The 18,517-nt window shown below is 44.9% G+C and overlaps 1 protein-coding gene across 2 annotated transcripts in view; it reads right to left on the reverse strand.

Moving 5' to 3' along the window:
• The window catches only part of CDHR1 (cadherin related family member 1), a 79,413-nt gene that overhangs the window by 25,073 nt on the left and 35,823 nt on the right, over positions 1-18,517 (reverse strand). For both annotated transcript variants that reach the window (XM_056850114.1, XM_056850115.1), the window contains 4 exons: positions 18,310-18,410; positions 12,902-13,105; positions 9,493-9,645; positions 2,561-2,725 (listed from right to left, as the gene is read on the reverse strand). In XM_056850114.1, coding sequence (XP_056706092.1) covers positions 2,561-2,725; positions 9,493-9,645; positions 12,902-13,105; positions 18,310-18,410 — 623 coding nt within the window. The remainder of the gene's footprint in view (positions 1-2,560; positions 2,726-9,492; positions 9,646-12,901; positions 13,106-18,309; positions 18,411-18,517) is intronic.

The raw sequence follows: 18,517 nt of genomic DNA on the forward strand, positions 1-18,517 counted from the left end.
AGTCTACACCCATTTGAATCCATGCATAAATGTTCTACATTGCACAATGTTCTACATTGGACAGGGGCTGTTCATGAATCTTCCACACTCCACCAAGGGTCACAAACTCCAACCTGGGAAATTCCTAGAGATTTGGAGGTGGAGCCTGGGGAAGATGGAATTTGGGGAGGGACCTCAGCGGGGTATAGTGCCATAGAGTCCACCCTCCCAAGCAGCCATGTTTTTCAGTCTCTTCTGTCTAGAGATCAGATGTAATTCCATGAAATCTCCAGGCTTCTCTTAGAGGATGGCAACCCTAGCTCTACCTCAGGCAAGGGACTTGTGTGAACTAGCTATCCCAGGATCTAGGTATGACCTGGGGATCCCCTGGAATTACACCTCATCTCCAGACTACACAGATCGGTTCCCCTGGAGAAAATGGATGCTTTGGAGGATGGAATCTATGGCATTGTACCCCACTGAGGCCCCTGTCCTCCACAGGATCCACCCCCAAATCTCCAGGAGTTTCCCAACCTGGAGCTGTCAATCCTATGTGAACATGACCTGTGTGAATGAGTAAAAGAGACTTTATTGTGATGAGTCCCTCAGTATAGAATCTCCTTCCTCTGGGTATTTGTCTTTCAATATGGGCCCCAGTCCAAATGGGGCTGTTACCAGAATGGGATAATCTGGGCGTAACTCACAATCTTACACCCTGCAATGGGCTATTATCTCAGCTGCTTAGAAAATGGCAGCTTATATTTCATCATAGTACAACCGGTCATAATTGTAACATCTACAGTGTTAGCTCTTTTGAAAGGCTGGAGATCAGTTGTAATAGAAAACTTGTCCTTTCTCCTCAACATGAAGTCCAGCTTTCGGATAACTCTGCAGTGTCTATGGTCATTTATGCAGGGGAAGTTTGTGTTTCGTTTGCTAGACAGTTTTCTGTTCTGAATTCTCAAACATCATATGCATGAGGGCTTCCTGCTCCCCGCCGAAATTCCAGGAGTACCTTGTGATTAATTATGCATCCCCAGTGAATCACGGAGCTTCTGAGTACCTCCCCCTGAAAACGCAGCCTTGTTGCAGTTTACTTGGAGGGGGCAGGTCAGCTCTTAAAGGGACTGCTCCCTGTCTGTGCATAGGCTTTTGCAAAGCTGGGTATTCCTGCCCACCTTTCTTCAACAGCTCCCTACCGGGAGCTGCCTTCCAGTCTTTGCACCCTCTCTTCAGTTGGTGTCTTCCTGCACATTTCATGAAGCTTTCACTCTCTTTTTAGAATGGCAATGCCGCAATAAAAGCTGGTCTGTCACTCCCTCTTTTGTGCTTCGCTTTGAGGGCTGGGGTTGGATGGGAGGGACAGACACATGGAAGGGAGAAGCCAGAATGGCCATGGAGAGAGAAACCTGAAGTTAGGGCTATGCATGGAAATGCTGGGGATTTGGGTCACTCTTGCCTTGAAGCAGAATTTAAATTCGTTATAAAACAGCATCCTAGAACTGCGGGGAAAGAACAAGGTGGGAACGAAGTCACTTCTGAAGGTTGGTAAAATCATGACTAATGCAAAGGAAACCTCAAAGCAGTCCCACAGGGATTGTGAGCTAAATACCCCTACATAAATGGCCCATGTCTGTCTCTTTTCAGTTGGGGGGATTTATAAATTCTGATAGTGAACTGTACAGAATGGTTCAGATGCAAGTACAACCTTACAGGGTGTGTACCAACATCTCTTTTCAAAGTGTTGGATGGCAATTGTGCCTTCTGAGACATGTGGGACCCCAGAATAAGCTTCAGGATAGTTTCCCTATTAATCCAGAAAAGCAGAACACAGAAAGAAAAGGCAAATAGTTTCACTCAAATCTTCAGAATTAGCTGCATAACCCTGGTGTGGACACCGGGTGGCTCCCTTCACCCGAGATCTATGCTATTATTGGGGTTTGAGACCAGAATTATAGAAAGTATTCCACATACCTTCTGACTTTTTACTGCAAAAAAAAAAAAAAAGTCTAAGCATTAGGGAGACTGAGTGTCTGGAAAATAAGGGAGCTGCCTGATAATTTATGGTTTAACCATCTGCTAAACGTTTACATCTACCCTGCTTTCTCCTCGAAAATTCTAGCTGAGACTAAACAATATTTGTGATTGGGGAAGTATACAGTGCAGAAAATGCCAGTCACCTTCAAGGGAATATATTATAGTATAAAATGGTATCAGTTTTATAACAGTTTGAGTGTTATGATTTCCCTCCAAGAATCCTGGGAATTGTAGTTGATGAAGTACGGAGACCACTACTGAAAGATTCCCTAAAGATCCTGAAACCCAGAACTAAAATTCAAAACACAAGTTACCTATTTTAATTTGTAGTGTTTGAATATACCATTTTGAATGTCCATTTTAGCTTGATTTGTGGTTCACACAAGGCTTTGCTTCAAAACCTGAATACCTAGTTATTTTTTTTAAAAGAACTGGCTTGGATAGAATAAAAATTTGGGCAAAAATCAGAGATAGTGAGAAAATTATGATTAGAAAATTAATTGCTGAAATAAAGCATGGCTTTATAGGACTGAATCAAACTTACTGTCACAGATACTACATTGGAGCCCCCAGGGGAATTCTCTGGAATCCGAGCGATGTAATAATCTGATGAAAACTTTGGGGTGTTGTCATTGGTATCCAAGAGACGTATCACGATATCAGCTGTTGAACTAAACTTCTCAGGAGTGTTAACTTCTATTGCAAGAAGCTAAGAATATGATAGGAAAGACCATTCCAGGAGTTAGCAAGACATACAAAATTGTGTTCTACAGAGAAAGAACATATATGATTTGTAAACAACAGACATTAACAGTCGACAGATCTTTCTACAAATCTGAGAAAAGCCCCAGGTTTGCAGAAAAATCTGAAACCGAAGAACAAAATGAAACATAGGGGTTAACTCCCCCACAAGAGAAGTAGCACCTGTACCTTTAATAAATTGATGTCCTCTGAGATCTCAGTGGGCACTGCAAGGGTTGCTATGCAACCTCAACAATATTGCCAGCCTTCAAACCTTGGATTCCATCAGTAAAGGTTATGGGGGGAGGGGGAAAGGCTCTTTCCATGGCTATTTTGGCCTCTGAGTTCACCCCTGCCCCTCTCCCTCCTGCCCTGGCAAGAGGATTCATTGGGACAATGCCCAGCAACAACCACCAGGCAACTTGGTACCATGAAATTTGTGCAGCTCACTCAACTGCAGCAGTGGCTATGATAATGTTATACAACTCACCTGGGCCAAGCAACTGCTTCCACACAACTGGCATGACTTGACCGGGCCCAGCAGTAACTATGACAGCTACCCCATTACTTTTGCTGCTTGGCCAGACTTTTCCCAAGCTACCAGAGGAGGGAAGGAATAGGGTTGCCAGCTCCAGGTTGGGAAATACCTGGAGATATTGGAGGCAGAGCTTGAGGAAGGTGGGGTTTGGGGAGGGGAGGGAATTCAGTGCTATGGAGTCCAATTGCCAAAGCGGCCATTTTCTCCAGATGAACTGATCTCTATCGGCTGAAGATCAGTTATAATAGCGGGAGACTCCAGCCAGTACCTGGAGGTTGGCAATCCTACCTATGCCTAACCCACCTCATAGAGTTGACGTAATGTTCTAAGGGTAAAATGGAGGAGGAGAAAGCAATGTGAGATGCTTTTGGGTTCCCATTGGGGGAAAAGTAGAGTATAGCTGTGTAAAGAAACTCCTTGCCTCCTGATAGGCCACTTACACGTAATCCACATTCACCAGCATGGGTTCTATGGTTGCCAGCTCTGGGTTGGGAAATGCTTGGTGATTTTGGGGGGTGAAACTTGGGGGTGGCACAGTTTGGGGAGGGGAGGGACCTCAGTGGCGTATATTGCCATAGAGTCAGACTTCCAAAGCAGCCATTTTCTCCGGTTTTATTTTTACAAGGAAGAAAAGAAGAGGGTTAGTAGGGTTGCCAGGTCCATTTTCGCAATCAGAAATAGGTTTTTGGGGTGGAGCCTGAGGAGGGTGAGGTTTGGGGAGGGGAGGGACTTCAATGCCATAGAGTCCAATTTCCAAAGTGGCCATTTTCTCCAGGTGAACTGATCTCTATTGGCTGGAGATCAGTTGAAATAGCAGGAGATCTCCAGCTAGTACCTGGAGGCTGGCAACCCTATATAGTCTGTAGGCCTAACATTAGGGTTGCCAGATTCCCTCTGGCAACCGGCGGGAGCTTTCTGGGGATGGGGTGATGTGACCTGGAAGTGAAGCGGACGCTCTAGCAATCTCCTCTGAAAACTCTATGGAAACCATAGAGTTTTTGGAGAAGCGTGCTAGAGTTTCTGCATCACTTCTGGAAGTGATGATTGCTCCCCCCTGCTGACCAGCTGACCTTTGGCATACATTTTCCCACCAATACCGGGCAATTGGCAAGCCTACAAAACATAGGCCAACTATCTTATAGTTGTCAGCATTAACAAAGAACCAATATTTTAGAAACCTCAAATGTGAACATCTGGGCCCCAATAAAGCCAATGGGGATTTTTGATATGGGCACCCATGAAATGGCCATCTGACAGCAATGCTGATTCTGTGAACTTAGGCAGATCATGAAAGGGAGGGCAGGAAGGGCTGTGTCAGAGCCTGGCTCTCGTGGCCCTTTCTTTCATGCCCAGGGTAATGCTGATCACCACTTTGGGGTCAGGAAGCAATTTTCCTCCAGGCCAGATTGGCCAGGGATCCTGGAGGGATTTCTGCCATCTTCTGGGCAAGGAGCAGAGGTCGCTGGGCAGAAGGTAGTTGTGAATTTCCTGCATTGTGTAAGGGGTTGGACTAGATGACCCTGGAGGTACCTTTCAGCTCTATATTTCTATGAACCTGTGATTCTAAGTCTAACGTTCTTTCTCTGTGACAATTTGGGATTTAGAAGCTGGTTCTCAGCTTGTAGCAAAGCTGTTTGCTGTTTGTCCTCAATCTCTTGAGGGGGCCAAAAAATAATTTTGCCCAAGACAAAGAAGGCAATCTCTTAAGTAAAAAGAGAAACATGCTCTTTTCTCTTTTAATTACTTACTCTGGTGTTTACAGCCATAGTGTTAATCACGCTGAATTCCATTAGTATTCATGAGGCCACAGCATGTAATTCCTTTACCCCTGCACACTTGGACATTGCTTCATAACCTGAGCCTTTTGGTTTAATAAGAACAATTATACTTTGCATTCCAGTTGCACCTGCTTCATCTAAACCCTGAGAAAATGGCAAATGGGCCCAAAGTAAAAGAGCAGAAGGTAATGAAATCCAGCACTCTTCTACCAAATAGAAATAGCCTCATGACATCCTCGGCAGATAAACCCACATAATCCAGAACACTGTGTGTCAGAAGCAGAGAACTGGGGTAGCAACTAGGGTAGCAACTAGGGTTGCCAGTTCCGGGTTGGGAAATACCTGGAGGTTTTGGGGGTGGAGCCTGAAGAGGGCGGGGTTTGGGGAGGAAAGGGACTTCAATGCCATAGAGTCCAGTTCCCAAAGCAGCTGTTTTCTCCATGGGAACTGATCTCTATCGGTTGGAGATCAGTTGTAATAGCAGGAGATCTCCAGCCACCACCTGGAGGTTGGCGACCCTAGTAGCAACACAGGAAGGGCTATGCAGGCCTCTCCAGTAAATGAGCTAAGGCACAAACCATTCATTTACTTACTTCTCCCCAATGGGGACATTTCCCCCTCCTCTGTTTTGTCCTCACCCGAAACCTGAGAGCGTGTGATTGGGCCAAGGTTACCCCTGCTCCATGGCAGAGCGGGGATTCAAACCTGGGTCTCCAAGATCCTAGCCTGACACTGTAACCTCTGGCTCTACAAAGGCTGCCATGATTATTAACCAATCTGTCTTGGGGAACAAATACATACTTTTAGGGATATATCAAACTCCCCTGAGACACTTCACTGGTCTAATCAAAACCTTAGGGATCCCCTAGGGTTTCTGGTCCCTTTTTGCCACAGGTGGGAGGTTTTTGGGTTGGGAAATACCTGGAGGTTTTTGGGGTGGAGCCTGAGGAGGGCGGGGTTTGGGGAGGGGAGGGACTTCAATGCTCTGGAGTCCAGTTGCCAAAGTGGCCATTTTCTCCAGGGGAACTGATCTTTATTGGCTGGAGATCAGTTGTAATAGCAGGAGATCTCCAGCTAGTAGCTGGAGGTTGGCAACCCTAGGCTCCCCCCTTAAAATCCCCCTGATATTTTTTGCCTGGTGAGCTTCCAAATTCACTTTGCATTTTTCTGTAGACAAAATCCAGTCAGATACTATGTGAGATGTACAGTATTCCCCAGAAAAATGTTCCAAATTGTTTGAAGACTGTTTGGACTTCCATTTAAACTCCCTAGAACTATTGGTTGAGGAGGAACCTCACATTTGCTTTAGATTTCTCAAATTTGCTTTGCATTTGCCAGCCTCCAGGTGGGACCTGGGGATCCCCCAGAATTACAGCTCATCTCTAGACTACAGAGATCAGTTCCCCTGGAGAAAATGGATGCTTTGGAGGGTGGACTCTGTGGCATTGTATCCCACTGAGTCCCTGTCCTCCTCAGGATCCATCCCCAAATCTCCAGGAGATTCCCAACCTGGATCTGGCAATCCTACCCCTACCCACATCTCCTGCTGTTAGCCAGGAGGAACCTGTGGCCGACACATAATACAGTAGACTTACTGAAGCTAAATATATCTGCTTCTAATCAGAAGCTGGAAAGCAGAGCCCATGGGAACTCTCCGTATGCAACTTTAAGTAAGGTAGCATCTAAAGGTAAAAAATAACACCCTTCTTATATTTATCACCCTCTTCACCAAATTACACTAATTAACCTATGCCCACTGTGCAGGGCCGGATTTAGGTTTGATGAGGCCCTAAGCTATTGAAGGTAATGGGGCCCTTTATATGTCCAGCTGTCCTTTGTCAACAACAAATTGTCACTTTTTTGTGTGTTGAATAAATGCTATAGGGTAATTTATGCAGAATGTAGGCACCCTATATATAGAAATGAGCAAACCAGTGATATTTTAGGGAGCAGGCTAGCAGGCAGGGGCCATTACTTACATCGTAGGAGCCTGCACAACACAAAACACTGTTGCTGTAGGTTTTATTTTATTTGTTTTTTATCTTATATTTTAGAAATGTACATACAGTTTTTTTCTCTTTAAATTTTTTTGGGGGCCCCAAGACAGTGGGGCCCTAAGGCAAAGCTTGTTTAGCTTATACGTAAATCCGGCACTGCCACTGTGTGGCAGGAGTGTTTCATGAGTCCTGCAGACAAAATGGTGGGAGTAGGTATTTCTTACCCATTTACATGGGTGGATTACATATAGGGTTGCAAGATCTGGGTTGGAAAATACCTGAAGATTATGAGGGCAGATCCTGAGGAGGGCAAGGTTTGGAGAGGGGAGGGACTTCAATGCCATAGAGTCCAATTGCCAAAGCAGCCATTTTCTCCTGGTGAACTGATCTCTATTGGCTGTAATATCAGTTGTGATAGCAGGAGATCTCGATCTACTACCTGGAGGCTGGCAACCCTAATTATATAACGATAGACCTCCCTTCAGGAATAGATTTTAAAAAATCTCCTGATCATGGAGAAGGCAGTCAAGAAACATCTGAGGGCTGCTTCAAGATCAATGTTTTGTCCTTTGTTCAGGGTCCTTTCAAAATGCATGAGTCATTGTGAAGACCTTATTTGTGGACTGTTAGGCATGCGGTAAAGGCTGCCAGCTCTGGGTTAGGAAATTCCTGGAGATTTGGGAGTGGAGCCTGCGGGTGTGGTTTGGGGAGGGGCTTCAATGAGATATAATACCTTCCAAAGCGGCCATTTTCTCCAGGTGAACTGATCTCTATCACCTGGAGATCAGTTGTAATCCCAGGAGATCGCCAGCTACCACCTGGATGTTGGCAACCCTACATGTGGTCTGTGAAAGGCGTCAGAAGCAATGGTCAGGAAGGGATCAGGCCATCACTTCAAAGCAGCTTAATGGGGAATATGTAAGGTTGCCAACCTCCAGGTGGTGACTGGTGATCTCCCACTATTGCATCTGATCTCCAGGAAACAGAGATCAGTTCACCTGGAGAAAATGGCCATTTTGGATGGTTGAACTCTATAGCATTATACCCAACTGAAGTCCCTCTCTTCCCCAAATCCCGCCCTCCTCAGGTTCTACCACAAAAATCTCCAGGTATTTCCCAACCCGGAGCTGGCAACCGTAGACACATGCCCCCCCCCAAGGACAAAAATGGGTACATGAATGTGAGTGTGAACTGTCCAATGTGTTCAAGCTGTGAGGAACACCAAAGACTGTTCATACAGCAGTTCATTAGGGTTCCCAACTCCAGGTTGGGAAATACCTGGAGATTTTTGTTGTAGAGCCTGAGGAGGGCGGGATTTGGCGAAGAGAGGGACTTCAGGTTGGGAAATACCTGGAGATATGGGGGAGGGTGGAGCCTGGGGAGGGCAGGGTTTGGGGAGATGAGAGTCTCAGTGCACTCTCCAAAGTAGCTTTTTTCCCCCAGGGGACCTGATCTCTGTTGTCTGGAGATCAAATGGAATTCTGGGAGATCTCCAGGCCACACCTGAAGGTTGGAAACCCTACAGAGGTCATTTGGTTATACTGGGATCAAAATAACAAGAAGGGACCTATAGAAAAAAAAACATTTTGCAGAAAAGGAAGCAGTGTGGCAGGTGAAAGAGGAAATTCTATTTCCTTTTCCCTTCCCCTTCTCTCATGATTCCTGGATTTATCAATGTGGCTATGGAGGACAGATACCATAGCTCCCATTTGGTCCAGGAAACACCCAGGCTGAGAAAACAGATTGCTGCAGTGGCTGTCCAACTCCCACAATAAGAATGAATAAGGCTTGGCTTCCTGTTCTGAAAACCTCCAGACTAACAAAGACAACATTCAACAATAGCCATGCAGATTAGTTTTGGATTACACACATTAACAGATCACTTCAGGATACAATGGTTCCATATGAACATACCATACCCTCATTAGCACATTATCTTGATACTTACAGGACAATGATTAGCACATTACTTTTGCAGGACAGTACTCAGCTCAAACCCAACCCCTTTCTGACTATATATTACTCTTCCTACACACTTGACACTGAGAGACACTGTCCTTCAGTGTTAATCCTCTGAAGATGCCTGCCACAGTTGCTGGCGAAACGTCAGGAAAGAAAATTCCAAGACCACGGTTACACAGCCCGGATAACCTACAAGAACCATCCCACAATGCCTTTGGGGACCACAGTTTCAGTCCCCAAAGCCTTACACGGAGAGGGTGGGGTTTGGGGAGGGGCTTCAATGGGGTATAATGTCATAGAGTCCACCTTCTAAAGCGGCCATTTTCTCCAGGTGAACTGTACTCTGTAACCTGGAGTTCAGTTGCAATAGCGGGAGATCTCCAGCTATTGGTAACCCTAGGACGACACCAAGAATCCCCTGCTCTTCCATAACCAAAGAAGAACAAGGTGGTTACAATACCTTGAAGGATAAAACCTGGGATTTTTCATAGTCGATAGCTGCAGAGTTTTCGACTATTACAGTGACCTGTGCTTCATTCAGGACAGTCTGAGGGACAACGCGGAAGATGCCACCGGGCCCAACGAGGCGGAGGTTGAATTTGGCGTTAGCTCCCTGTGAAAAGTCAGGATGGAAATGAATTATAGTCATTGACATTAATAGTATTCGCTACATTTCTCATGGAACAGCTATGTCTGGATTTAATGCACATATGTTTATGTATGTGTGTGTGTGTGTGTGTGTGAGAGAGAGAGAGAACGAGAGAATGCTTAGAAAGTTCTCCTGAGGAGCAATTGGGTGAGAGAATACTAAGAGGCTTATTTAAGTAATCTTGTCAGCTCCGAGCACAAGACATATATTACTTTTGGTAAAAATAGATTCGGCAGATTTCCAATGTTTCTAGTCACGATAGAAGGACACCTAGTTTGGACAGGACAGGCCAGTTATAAACCTAGCCTTTGGTGCAAAATAGTCAGAATGAAGTAATTATCTAAAAGTAGGTAATTTAAGTCTAAGTACGCCATTGCATTTCTTTATCAGGCAGGGTTTCTCTGAATGTTATCCTCCCTCCCTTGCTGGGAAGATGTGTGGCTCCGAAGTTATGTAAATAACTCCCTGATTTGGGGTGTGTGTTTCAGCTTCTGAAAATGGTGTGGGGGAGGTCATCTTCCGCCCATACCTAGGGTTGCCAACCACCAGATGGCACCTGGAGATCTCCCGCTATTAGAATTGATCTCCAGACAACCAAGATCAGTTCCCCTGCAGAAAACGGCTGCTTTGGAGGGTGGACTCTGTGGCCTTATATCCTGCTGAGGTTCCTCCCCTCTACAAACCCCAACCTTCCTAGACTCCTCCCTACAAATCTCCAGATATTTCCCAATCCAGAGCCGGCAACCCTAGACCCTGCTGAGGTCCTTCCTCTTCCCAAACCCCACCCTTTTCAAGCTTCACCCGCCAAATCTCCAAGTATTTCCCAACCAAAAGCTAGCAACCCAATCTTAGCCTCAAGTTTGGATACAGTTGTCAACCTCCAGGTTCTAGCTGGAGATCTCCTGCTTTTACAACTGATCTCCAGCCGATAGAGATCCGTTCACCTGGAGAAAATGGCCACTTTGGCAATTCTATGGTACTGAAGTCCTTCCCCTCCCCAAACCTTGCCCTCCTCAGGCTCCACCCAAAAAATCTCCCACTGGTGGCATAGAGGGACCTGGCAACACTAGGGAAAAGATAGGGTTGCCAGGTTCCTCTTCGCCACTGGTGGGAGGTTTTTGGGGCAGAGTCTGAGAAAGGCAGGCTTTGAGGAGGGGGGGGGACTTCAATGTCATAGAGTCCAATTGCTAAAGAGGCCATTTTCTCTAGGTGAAATCTCTATCGGCTGGAGGTCAGTTGTAATAGCAGGAGATCTCCAGCTAGTACCTGGAAGTTAACTAAGGTAAAGATAGTACTGGCTCTCAAAATGATTGCAAAACGTATATATTGACAATAACAAAAGTGCAAGTGCAATAGTGTGACAACGGAAACTTATCAAATCTAAAGACGGACTCAATACAGCAAGATAGTCAACAATAATATATACAAACAAATATGCCAACTGTAAAGAAGTCAATTCCGGCTTGGGGTCCAAGTCTGGGAAGTACAAATACAAAGTCTCTTATTTCATAATCCTAACAGAAGGCAAAAAGAGGGAGATTGAAGTCGGGTCGGAACGCCGTCCGGATGCTTTGCGTTTTCGCCGCCACCAGGGGCAGCTTCTTCAGCTCTCCGTGTGCAAGGAGGCAATGCTCCTACAACTTAAATAACAAGAGAATATCTTACATGTAAACAAGGGTGTGGTTCTCAGCTAGTCAATGCTTGACTTCTTTACAGTTGGCATATTTGTTTGTATATATTATTGTTGACTATCTTGCTGTATTGAGTCAGTCTTTAGATTTGATAAGTTTCCGTTGTCACACTATTGCACTTGCACTTTTGTTATTGTCAATATATACGTTTTGCAATCATTTTGAGAGCCAGTACTATCTTTACCTTAGCTAGACTATTTTAGTACTTGTGCATTTTTATCTCAGCAGTACCTGGAGGTTGGCAACCCTAGGAAAAGAACAGGGTTAGAATGTCTGTCTCTGTCTGTCTTACTAAAAATATATATACTGCTGCAACTTTTGTTTGTAAGCCTCCAGTGGTTTCTTAATATTAGAAATACTTAATTAGTACTCTTCAGCCTGTCACTTCTTGAATTTGCCCCATTCCTGTGTGAAGAGCAGCAGCTGCATCAAGCCAGCGGTCCCCTTACTTTTGGACAGCCCAGAACTGGGTCACATTAGCACATTCCTTTGCTGCACCATGAAGGGCTAGACTTTCTTTTCAATATTTAAAAATGTCATATGTATTAAACGTCCCTTTCTTCTCGCAGTTCAATTTCAGGTGGATGCTAGCACATACATTTCCATAGCAACCACAGCGAGCATTTCCAGGTTAATCCCATCGCATGTTAAGGTCTCCGTTAAGCCTAAAAGCACTAATAGTAGTAGTAGTACCCCAGTTTGGCTTACAGGACTCTTTGCGCCAAGCATCAACTAAAACCCATCACCAGGTTAATATACCATATTTCCCCTCTTTGCTGTTGGCCTTTTAAGAGAGCTGTGGGGTAAGATTGGTGGAAGAAGAAGAAGAGTTGGTTTTTATATGCTGATTTTCTCTACCTTTTAAGGAGAATCAAACCGGTTTACAATCTCCTTCCCTTCCGCTCCCCACAACAGACACCTTGTGAGGTAGGTGAGGCTGAGAGAGTTTGGAGAGAACTCCAGCGTGCCATAGTGGTTAAGAGCAGTGGACTCTAATCTGGAGAACCGGGTTTGATTCCCCACTCCTCCTCATGAGTGGCAGACTGGGTTGGTTCCCCCACTCCTACACATGAAGCCAGCTGGGTGACCTTGGGCCAGTCACAGTCCTCTCTGAACTCTCTCAGCCTCACCACCTCACAAGATGTCTGTTGTTGGGTCACTTTTGGTGCGTGGGGGGAAAGGGTACTTTTTGATGACTGTATTAAAAAAAAATGAAATGTATTGAATATGTTATGTGAATACCCTTTTATATATATATGTTTTCTTTTATCTTTTCTTTTTTCTTTTTTTTGTATTGAAAAATTCAATAAAAATTATATAAAAAAACAAACAAACAAACAAACAAGATGTCTGTTGTGGGAGGGAAGGGAAGGTGATTGTAAGCTGCTTTGAGACTCCTTAAAGGTAGAGAAAAGCGGAGTATAAAAACCAACTCTTCTTCATCTTCATAGGTCAAGCTAGACACTAATATTTAAAGCAACAGGAAAGTGGGTTTATGGGAGAGGATTGGTAAACAATGACGCACTGACCTGGTCTGAATCGTTAACGGTAATTCTGAGTCCCCTCAGGATCTCACCCTCTGGTGGATGTTCATACATTGTGAGCTCAAACCGGTTCTGTAGCCCATTTTCTCCATAGAACGTTGGTGGATGATTGTTGAGGTCAACAATTCTTATAATTACTGTGGCAAAGGCATGCGCAGACATCTCACCTTCCGGATCAATTTCTGAGGCCTGACATGGACAAGAAAGGAGAGTGTACATAGGCCATTTTTTGACATTTCTCTTTCTGTCTTAGATATTTTATCATTTTGTTCTTGAAAATTGCTGTGAACTTCTGTGAGAGGAAAGGCAGCATGGGCACGTCTTTGCGTGCAATAAATTCCTCAACAAATGCTGTATTTTAAAAATGTACAACTAATTATTTTTAATAGGGAAAAAAATCACCAATTGATACGATGTACAAGGGTCTAATAATCCATTACATGTCCCTTTAGTAAGTCTGACTGGCAATGACTGTGCCACTCATTTAAGGGGAGCTTGGATTTCCTGGTGAATTTCACTCTAAATACCCACATCCAGAAGAATCAGACAGGTACCAAATACACATTTATATCTAGGGTTGCCAGCTCTGGGTTGGGAAATACCTGGAGATTTTGGGGAGGAGTTTGGGGAGTTTGCAGCCTGGCAACCCTAGATACCAGCCAGGTTCCTGCATGGGAGGTGAACCCGGTCCATTGTCCTTAGCCTGCATTCTAGTTTCACAAACAAGCCTTAAGCAAAATAAACCATGGTTTTGTGTGCTAGAATACCAGTTTTTTTACTTCTGCTCTCTTGTAAATCTGCAGGAATTCTGCAGGAAGGGCACTTTCTATAAAGGGAATTGGGTTTTTCTGTTAATTGCCTGTGGACGTTTTAGGCAGTTTTCTTTCCTTCCTTTTTTCTACTGCATTATTTATTGGAGGAATCATGCTGTCTTTTATTTCATTGTTCTATAAAAGGGAAGTCTCTAATTGTGAAATCCATTTTATGGGATGTATGATCCTGTTTTCATTTCATTAATTTCATTGTATGAACCAGTTTTATTGCACCGTTAATTGTTTGTATTGTACTGGCCTTTATCGCAACACTTTTATAACTTTTCCACAACGCAAGTAACTATTGTGGAAGGAAAATAAAAAGATATTCGGGACCGATGAAGAAAGTATGAACCTGATCCTATCAGGATGAAGTTCCTGGGCTGGATTTTTCCAGCTCCATCTCTTCTAGCCATTTAGCTTTTCCTGGATCATCTGTAGCCTGATTGGCTATTGGGTCTATCTAGCAACTAGGCTTGCCGACCTCCAGGTACTAGCTGGAGATCTCCTGCTATTACAACTGATCTCCAGCCGAATTTTTCTTCTGTCCTTAACTTTCAGGGAAAAGGGGGGGATGCTGGAGCTCAAAGTCTGCTTTCTTTGGAAGATATCTGTATGGAAGCATATAGGGAAGCCAGAATAAGTCTTTGCTTGAAAAAAATTAAAAAGGTAATTTACCCTTGGAAAACTGTATTAAGTATGGGCAGCATGCCACAAAATGATGTTTGCATGAAGGAGACCAACTAGCTGACGAAGTTGCAAAATGCACACCAATCTGGAGATGGCGTCCAAGCTGGGCTCTGCCCATGTGGTTCAGTTCTACCTTCTTCTCTCATCAGATGAGTCCTGACGGGGGCATTGTTCTGCAGCCTTTGACTTGGAACTTTAAAATTTGGAAACTATCCTTCTCCACTTCTGGGTTTTGCTGCAGCAAGTAGTGGGAGATTTTTCTCCCCCACGATTTTGTCAAATCTGCTTGAGAGACATTTACTCAGATTTGAGAGATTACTCTGATTTGAGAGATTTTTTCCTTGTATAATTTTCCTTGTATTTTGGTAGTGGGTTTGTCGCATTGTATTATATAGGATTATCACAGTTAGTGTAGAAAGTTATAGGAATAGCATATTAGCATATTGTTTAGAGTTTATTATGTTATGATGACTATTTGAATTGCTTAATAAATTGATATAGTAGTATTTGAGTATTATTGAGAAGTCGAGCCAGTGTGCTGTTTGTTGGTTTGTAGTACCTGGAGGTTGGCAATCCTAAGGGAGATATGCTAGACTTAAACGTATGTGATATCCAATCGACCACTACAAGGAGCAGAACATTTGAGGATCTGAATCCCCCCCCCAAGAAACAGGAACTTAGAAGTGAGGAAGATGAGAATGTGGAAAAGCCCTGTAATTTTTGTTCTGAGCTGGCTTTGTGTAGAATTCCCAGGGCATCGCTCTGCAAGGCCTTTCTCATGTGCTTGGGACTTCTATTCAGGTGAGTTTACTTCTGTCTTTGTTCCTGTTTGACCCACAGCTCTGAAACTGTGCCTAACCTGTGTACTTCTGACATATCACCATTTAGGGTTGCCAACGTCCATGAAACGTTTGTTTCATGGACTCTTGGACTTTTTTTGTGGTCTTCATTAATGTTTTGGCGGTGTTTAAATACACATATGGACTCTTTTGATGGTTGTTTTGTACATTATAGGATTTGCTGTTCGTTCATGTTATTAGGTAGTATATGGTTGTTATTCCTACAATATATGGATATATTTGTGTATTGAGCCTCCATGCTGCCTTTTTTGTATTTAGCTTTCGCTACTGCAGCGTATAACAACTGATCTCCAGGTGATAGAGATCACTTCTCCTGGAGAAAATGGCTGCTTTGGCCCTTGAACTTTATGGCATTGAAGTCCCTCCCCTCCCCTCTCCAAACCCCACCCTCCTCAGAATCCATCCCCAAAATCTCCTGGTAATTCTCAACCCATAGCTGGCAACCCTATCACCAGGGGGTGATATCCTCGGATCATGAGTTATCTCCACATTTGTACCACTGCCAAACGAATGCCACTTAGGCTGGTAAAAGACCTGGGAGACATATAGTGAATAACCAGGGTTGGGAATATGGTCTCTGAAGGACCGCTTGCTCATGTATAGTCCTGCCCATCCTTCACCAGAGGTGTGGGAGCCCCTTAGGGCTGCCCACCTCCAGGTGGTGGCTGGAGATCTCCCACTATTACAGCTGATCTCCAGGCGTCAGAGATCAGTTTCCCTGGAGAAAGGCTGCTTTGGAAGGTGGATTCTGTAGAATTATACCCCAGTGAAGTCCTTCCCCTCCCCAAACCCCACCCTCTTCAGGCTCCACCCCCAAAATCTCCAGGTATTTCCCAAACTGGAGCTGGCAACCCTAGAGCCCCTGCTTGCTAAAAGGAAGTAGATAATCATTCAACAGTAATACCATGGCAGTTAACGCATGGCAAGGAGGTCATTGGTTTGTCCCTGTATGGTCTCATGCTTTTCTATCCCCCGATCCCAAAAACTGAATGCATGGCGCATTCAGCACCTGTCAGAAACTTGGCTTGTGGCTCCTCCCTCTGTTCTCCAACCTGAGCATGTAGAGGCCAGGTCTGGACCCTTGTCTCCAGACTTACAAGTTCACAAGTTCACAAGGTTGGAAGAGACCACAAGGGCTATCCAGTCCAACTCCCTGCCATGCAGGATCCCACAATCAAAGCGCTCCCGACAGATGGCCATCCAGCCTCTGCTTAAAGACCTCCAAAGATGGGGACTCCACCACCCTCCGAGGCAGCGCATTCCACTGTCGAACAGCCCTCACCGTCAGAAAGTTCTTCCTAATGTTTAGGTGGAATTGCTTTTCTCTTAGTTTAAATCCATTACTCCCTGTCCTAGTCTCTGGAGCAACAGAGAACAAGCTAGTTCCCTCATCAATATGACATCCCTTTAAATATTTAAACATGGCTATCATGTCTCTTCTCCAGACTAAACAAACCCAGCTCCTTAAGTCTCTCCTCATAGGGCTCTTATGCAGCCTTGCCAGCCCCTGCCCAGCCCCTGCCAGTCACTGAGTAGGAGGGTGCTAAAGCGGGCTGGCTGGGGCTGCGGGCGGAACCTCCAGACCAAAGAGGCGGTGGCAGAAGCAATGCGCGCCTCAGGGCCCCGGAGCCACCTGCTCCCTCCCTGCCTTCTCTTGCCTTTCTTCTTTACCTCTTCTCTTTAGGACAGCCCACCCTCACACCCCCAGCCTCGTGGAACACACTCAGAACATTTGAGAGAAATGGAGAAGTGGGAGGGGGAAAGTGGAATGGGGGAAGGAAGGGGAGTCAACCCCAACACTGAAACACACAGGAGAGCGCTTTCAACTGCTGCAAACCTTATTTTTAAATCAGGATAAAGGTAGGATTGGAAAACCTGGGGAAGTTTTTGGAAGGAGGTGGGTTGATCCCACAGCCAGGGCACGACCATGCGTGTTGACTGCGGAGATTTGCTACATTTGCAGGAGAATCGCAGGACAAAATGGCCATGCATTAACGATCCATGATGACGGAACAGAGTTTCTTTAAGAAGTCTCACCTGGTGAGCACTCTACTGACATTCCAGCACCAGGTGAAGACATTCTTATTTCAGGGGACATTCTAATATGTTCTTCTGCTTCTGGACAGTTTCAAGAACTGCTACAAAATATGTTGTGTCTCACAGAGGTTTTATTGGGTTTTGATGCTGTGCTTTTATGACTGCGGCAGCTGCTCAAAGATGGGCTCCATTGCTGCCACTGTTCCTCCTCAAGGCAGAGATCCCAAACCTTTTTGAGCCTGCGGACACCTTTGGAATTCTGGCACAGCACAGTGGGCGCAACCACAAAATGCCTGCCACGAAATGGCTGCTGCAGCTTACCTGCAGTCACACAGCAAGGATGCTTGTGCTGCAGGGGCAGCTGCTGCCAAAGCAATATTTTAAAAAAATCTGCACAGTCAATCAGATCTCCAATGGCCAATCAGAAATCTTCCTGGGCAAAAGCCACACCTGGGTGCACCCACTTTCTAAAAACACTTGGGGGGAGCCAGGAAAGGTATCAGTGGGTGCCATGTAGGGTTGCCAGGTCCCTCTTTGCCACCAGTGGGAGGTTTTTGGGGCGGAGCCTGAGGAGAGCGGGGTTTGGGGAGGGGAGGGATTTCAATGCCATAGAGTCCAATTGCCAAAGCGGCCATTTTCTCCAGGTGAACTGATCTCCATTGACTGGAGATCAGTTGTAATAGCAGGAGGTCTCGCTCGCAAATTAACCCACGGGCACCACACTGCAGAACCCTGACTTAAGGTGGGTTTTTTTTTGCATAATGGATTCTTATTAGCAGAAATTTTGGTTGTCAAATTGAGAAATCAAAATCTATTGCCTGTGGTAGACAACCATTGCCCACGGTGGCATCCACCATCAATTTCTTTAAAATGATAGCAGACAGTGTAAGAGCACACGGCGGTAACATGAGCTTAAGTTCTTCCCCATGTAAATCCATCAGAGAGTCATCGGGATACGGCTGAACACTTACGGTGAAGAGACAAAAAAAGATACCTGGATTTTCAGTTCATACACTTCTTTCTTCAGCTTAATTGGGTTTTTAATAACAGAAATGGCTCCAGTTGCACTGCTTATTTCAAAAGACTCATCACTTCCTGTCACAAAACAGAAACATATTGGGTTACTGTTAGATCGTTCCCCATCATTCTGATAAAAGAATGGCCCCATTCCAGTTGGACTCCTAGAGAACTAGACTCCTAGA

This window comes from Euleptes europaea, chromosome 5 (genome assembly GCF_029931775.1).
Source record: "Euleptes europaea isolate rEulEur1 chromosome 5, rEulEur1.hap1, whole genome shotgun sequence".
In the NCBI taxonomy this organism is placed as follows: Eukaryota; Metazoa; Chordata; class Lepidosauria; order Squamata; family Sphaerodactylidae; genus Euleptes; species Euleptes europaea.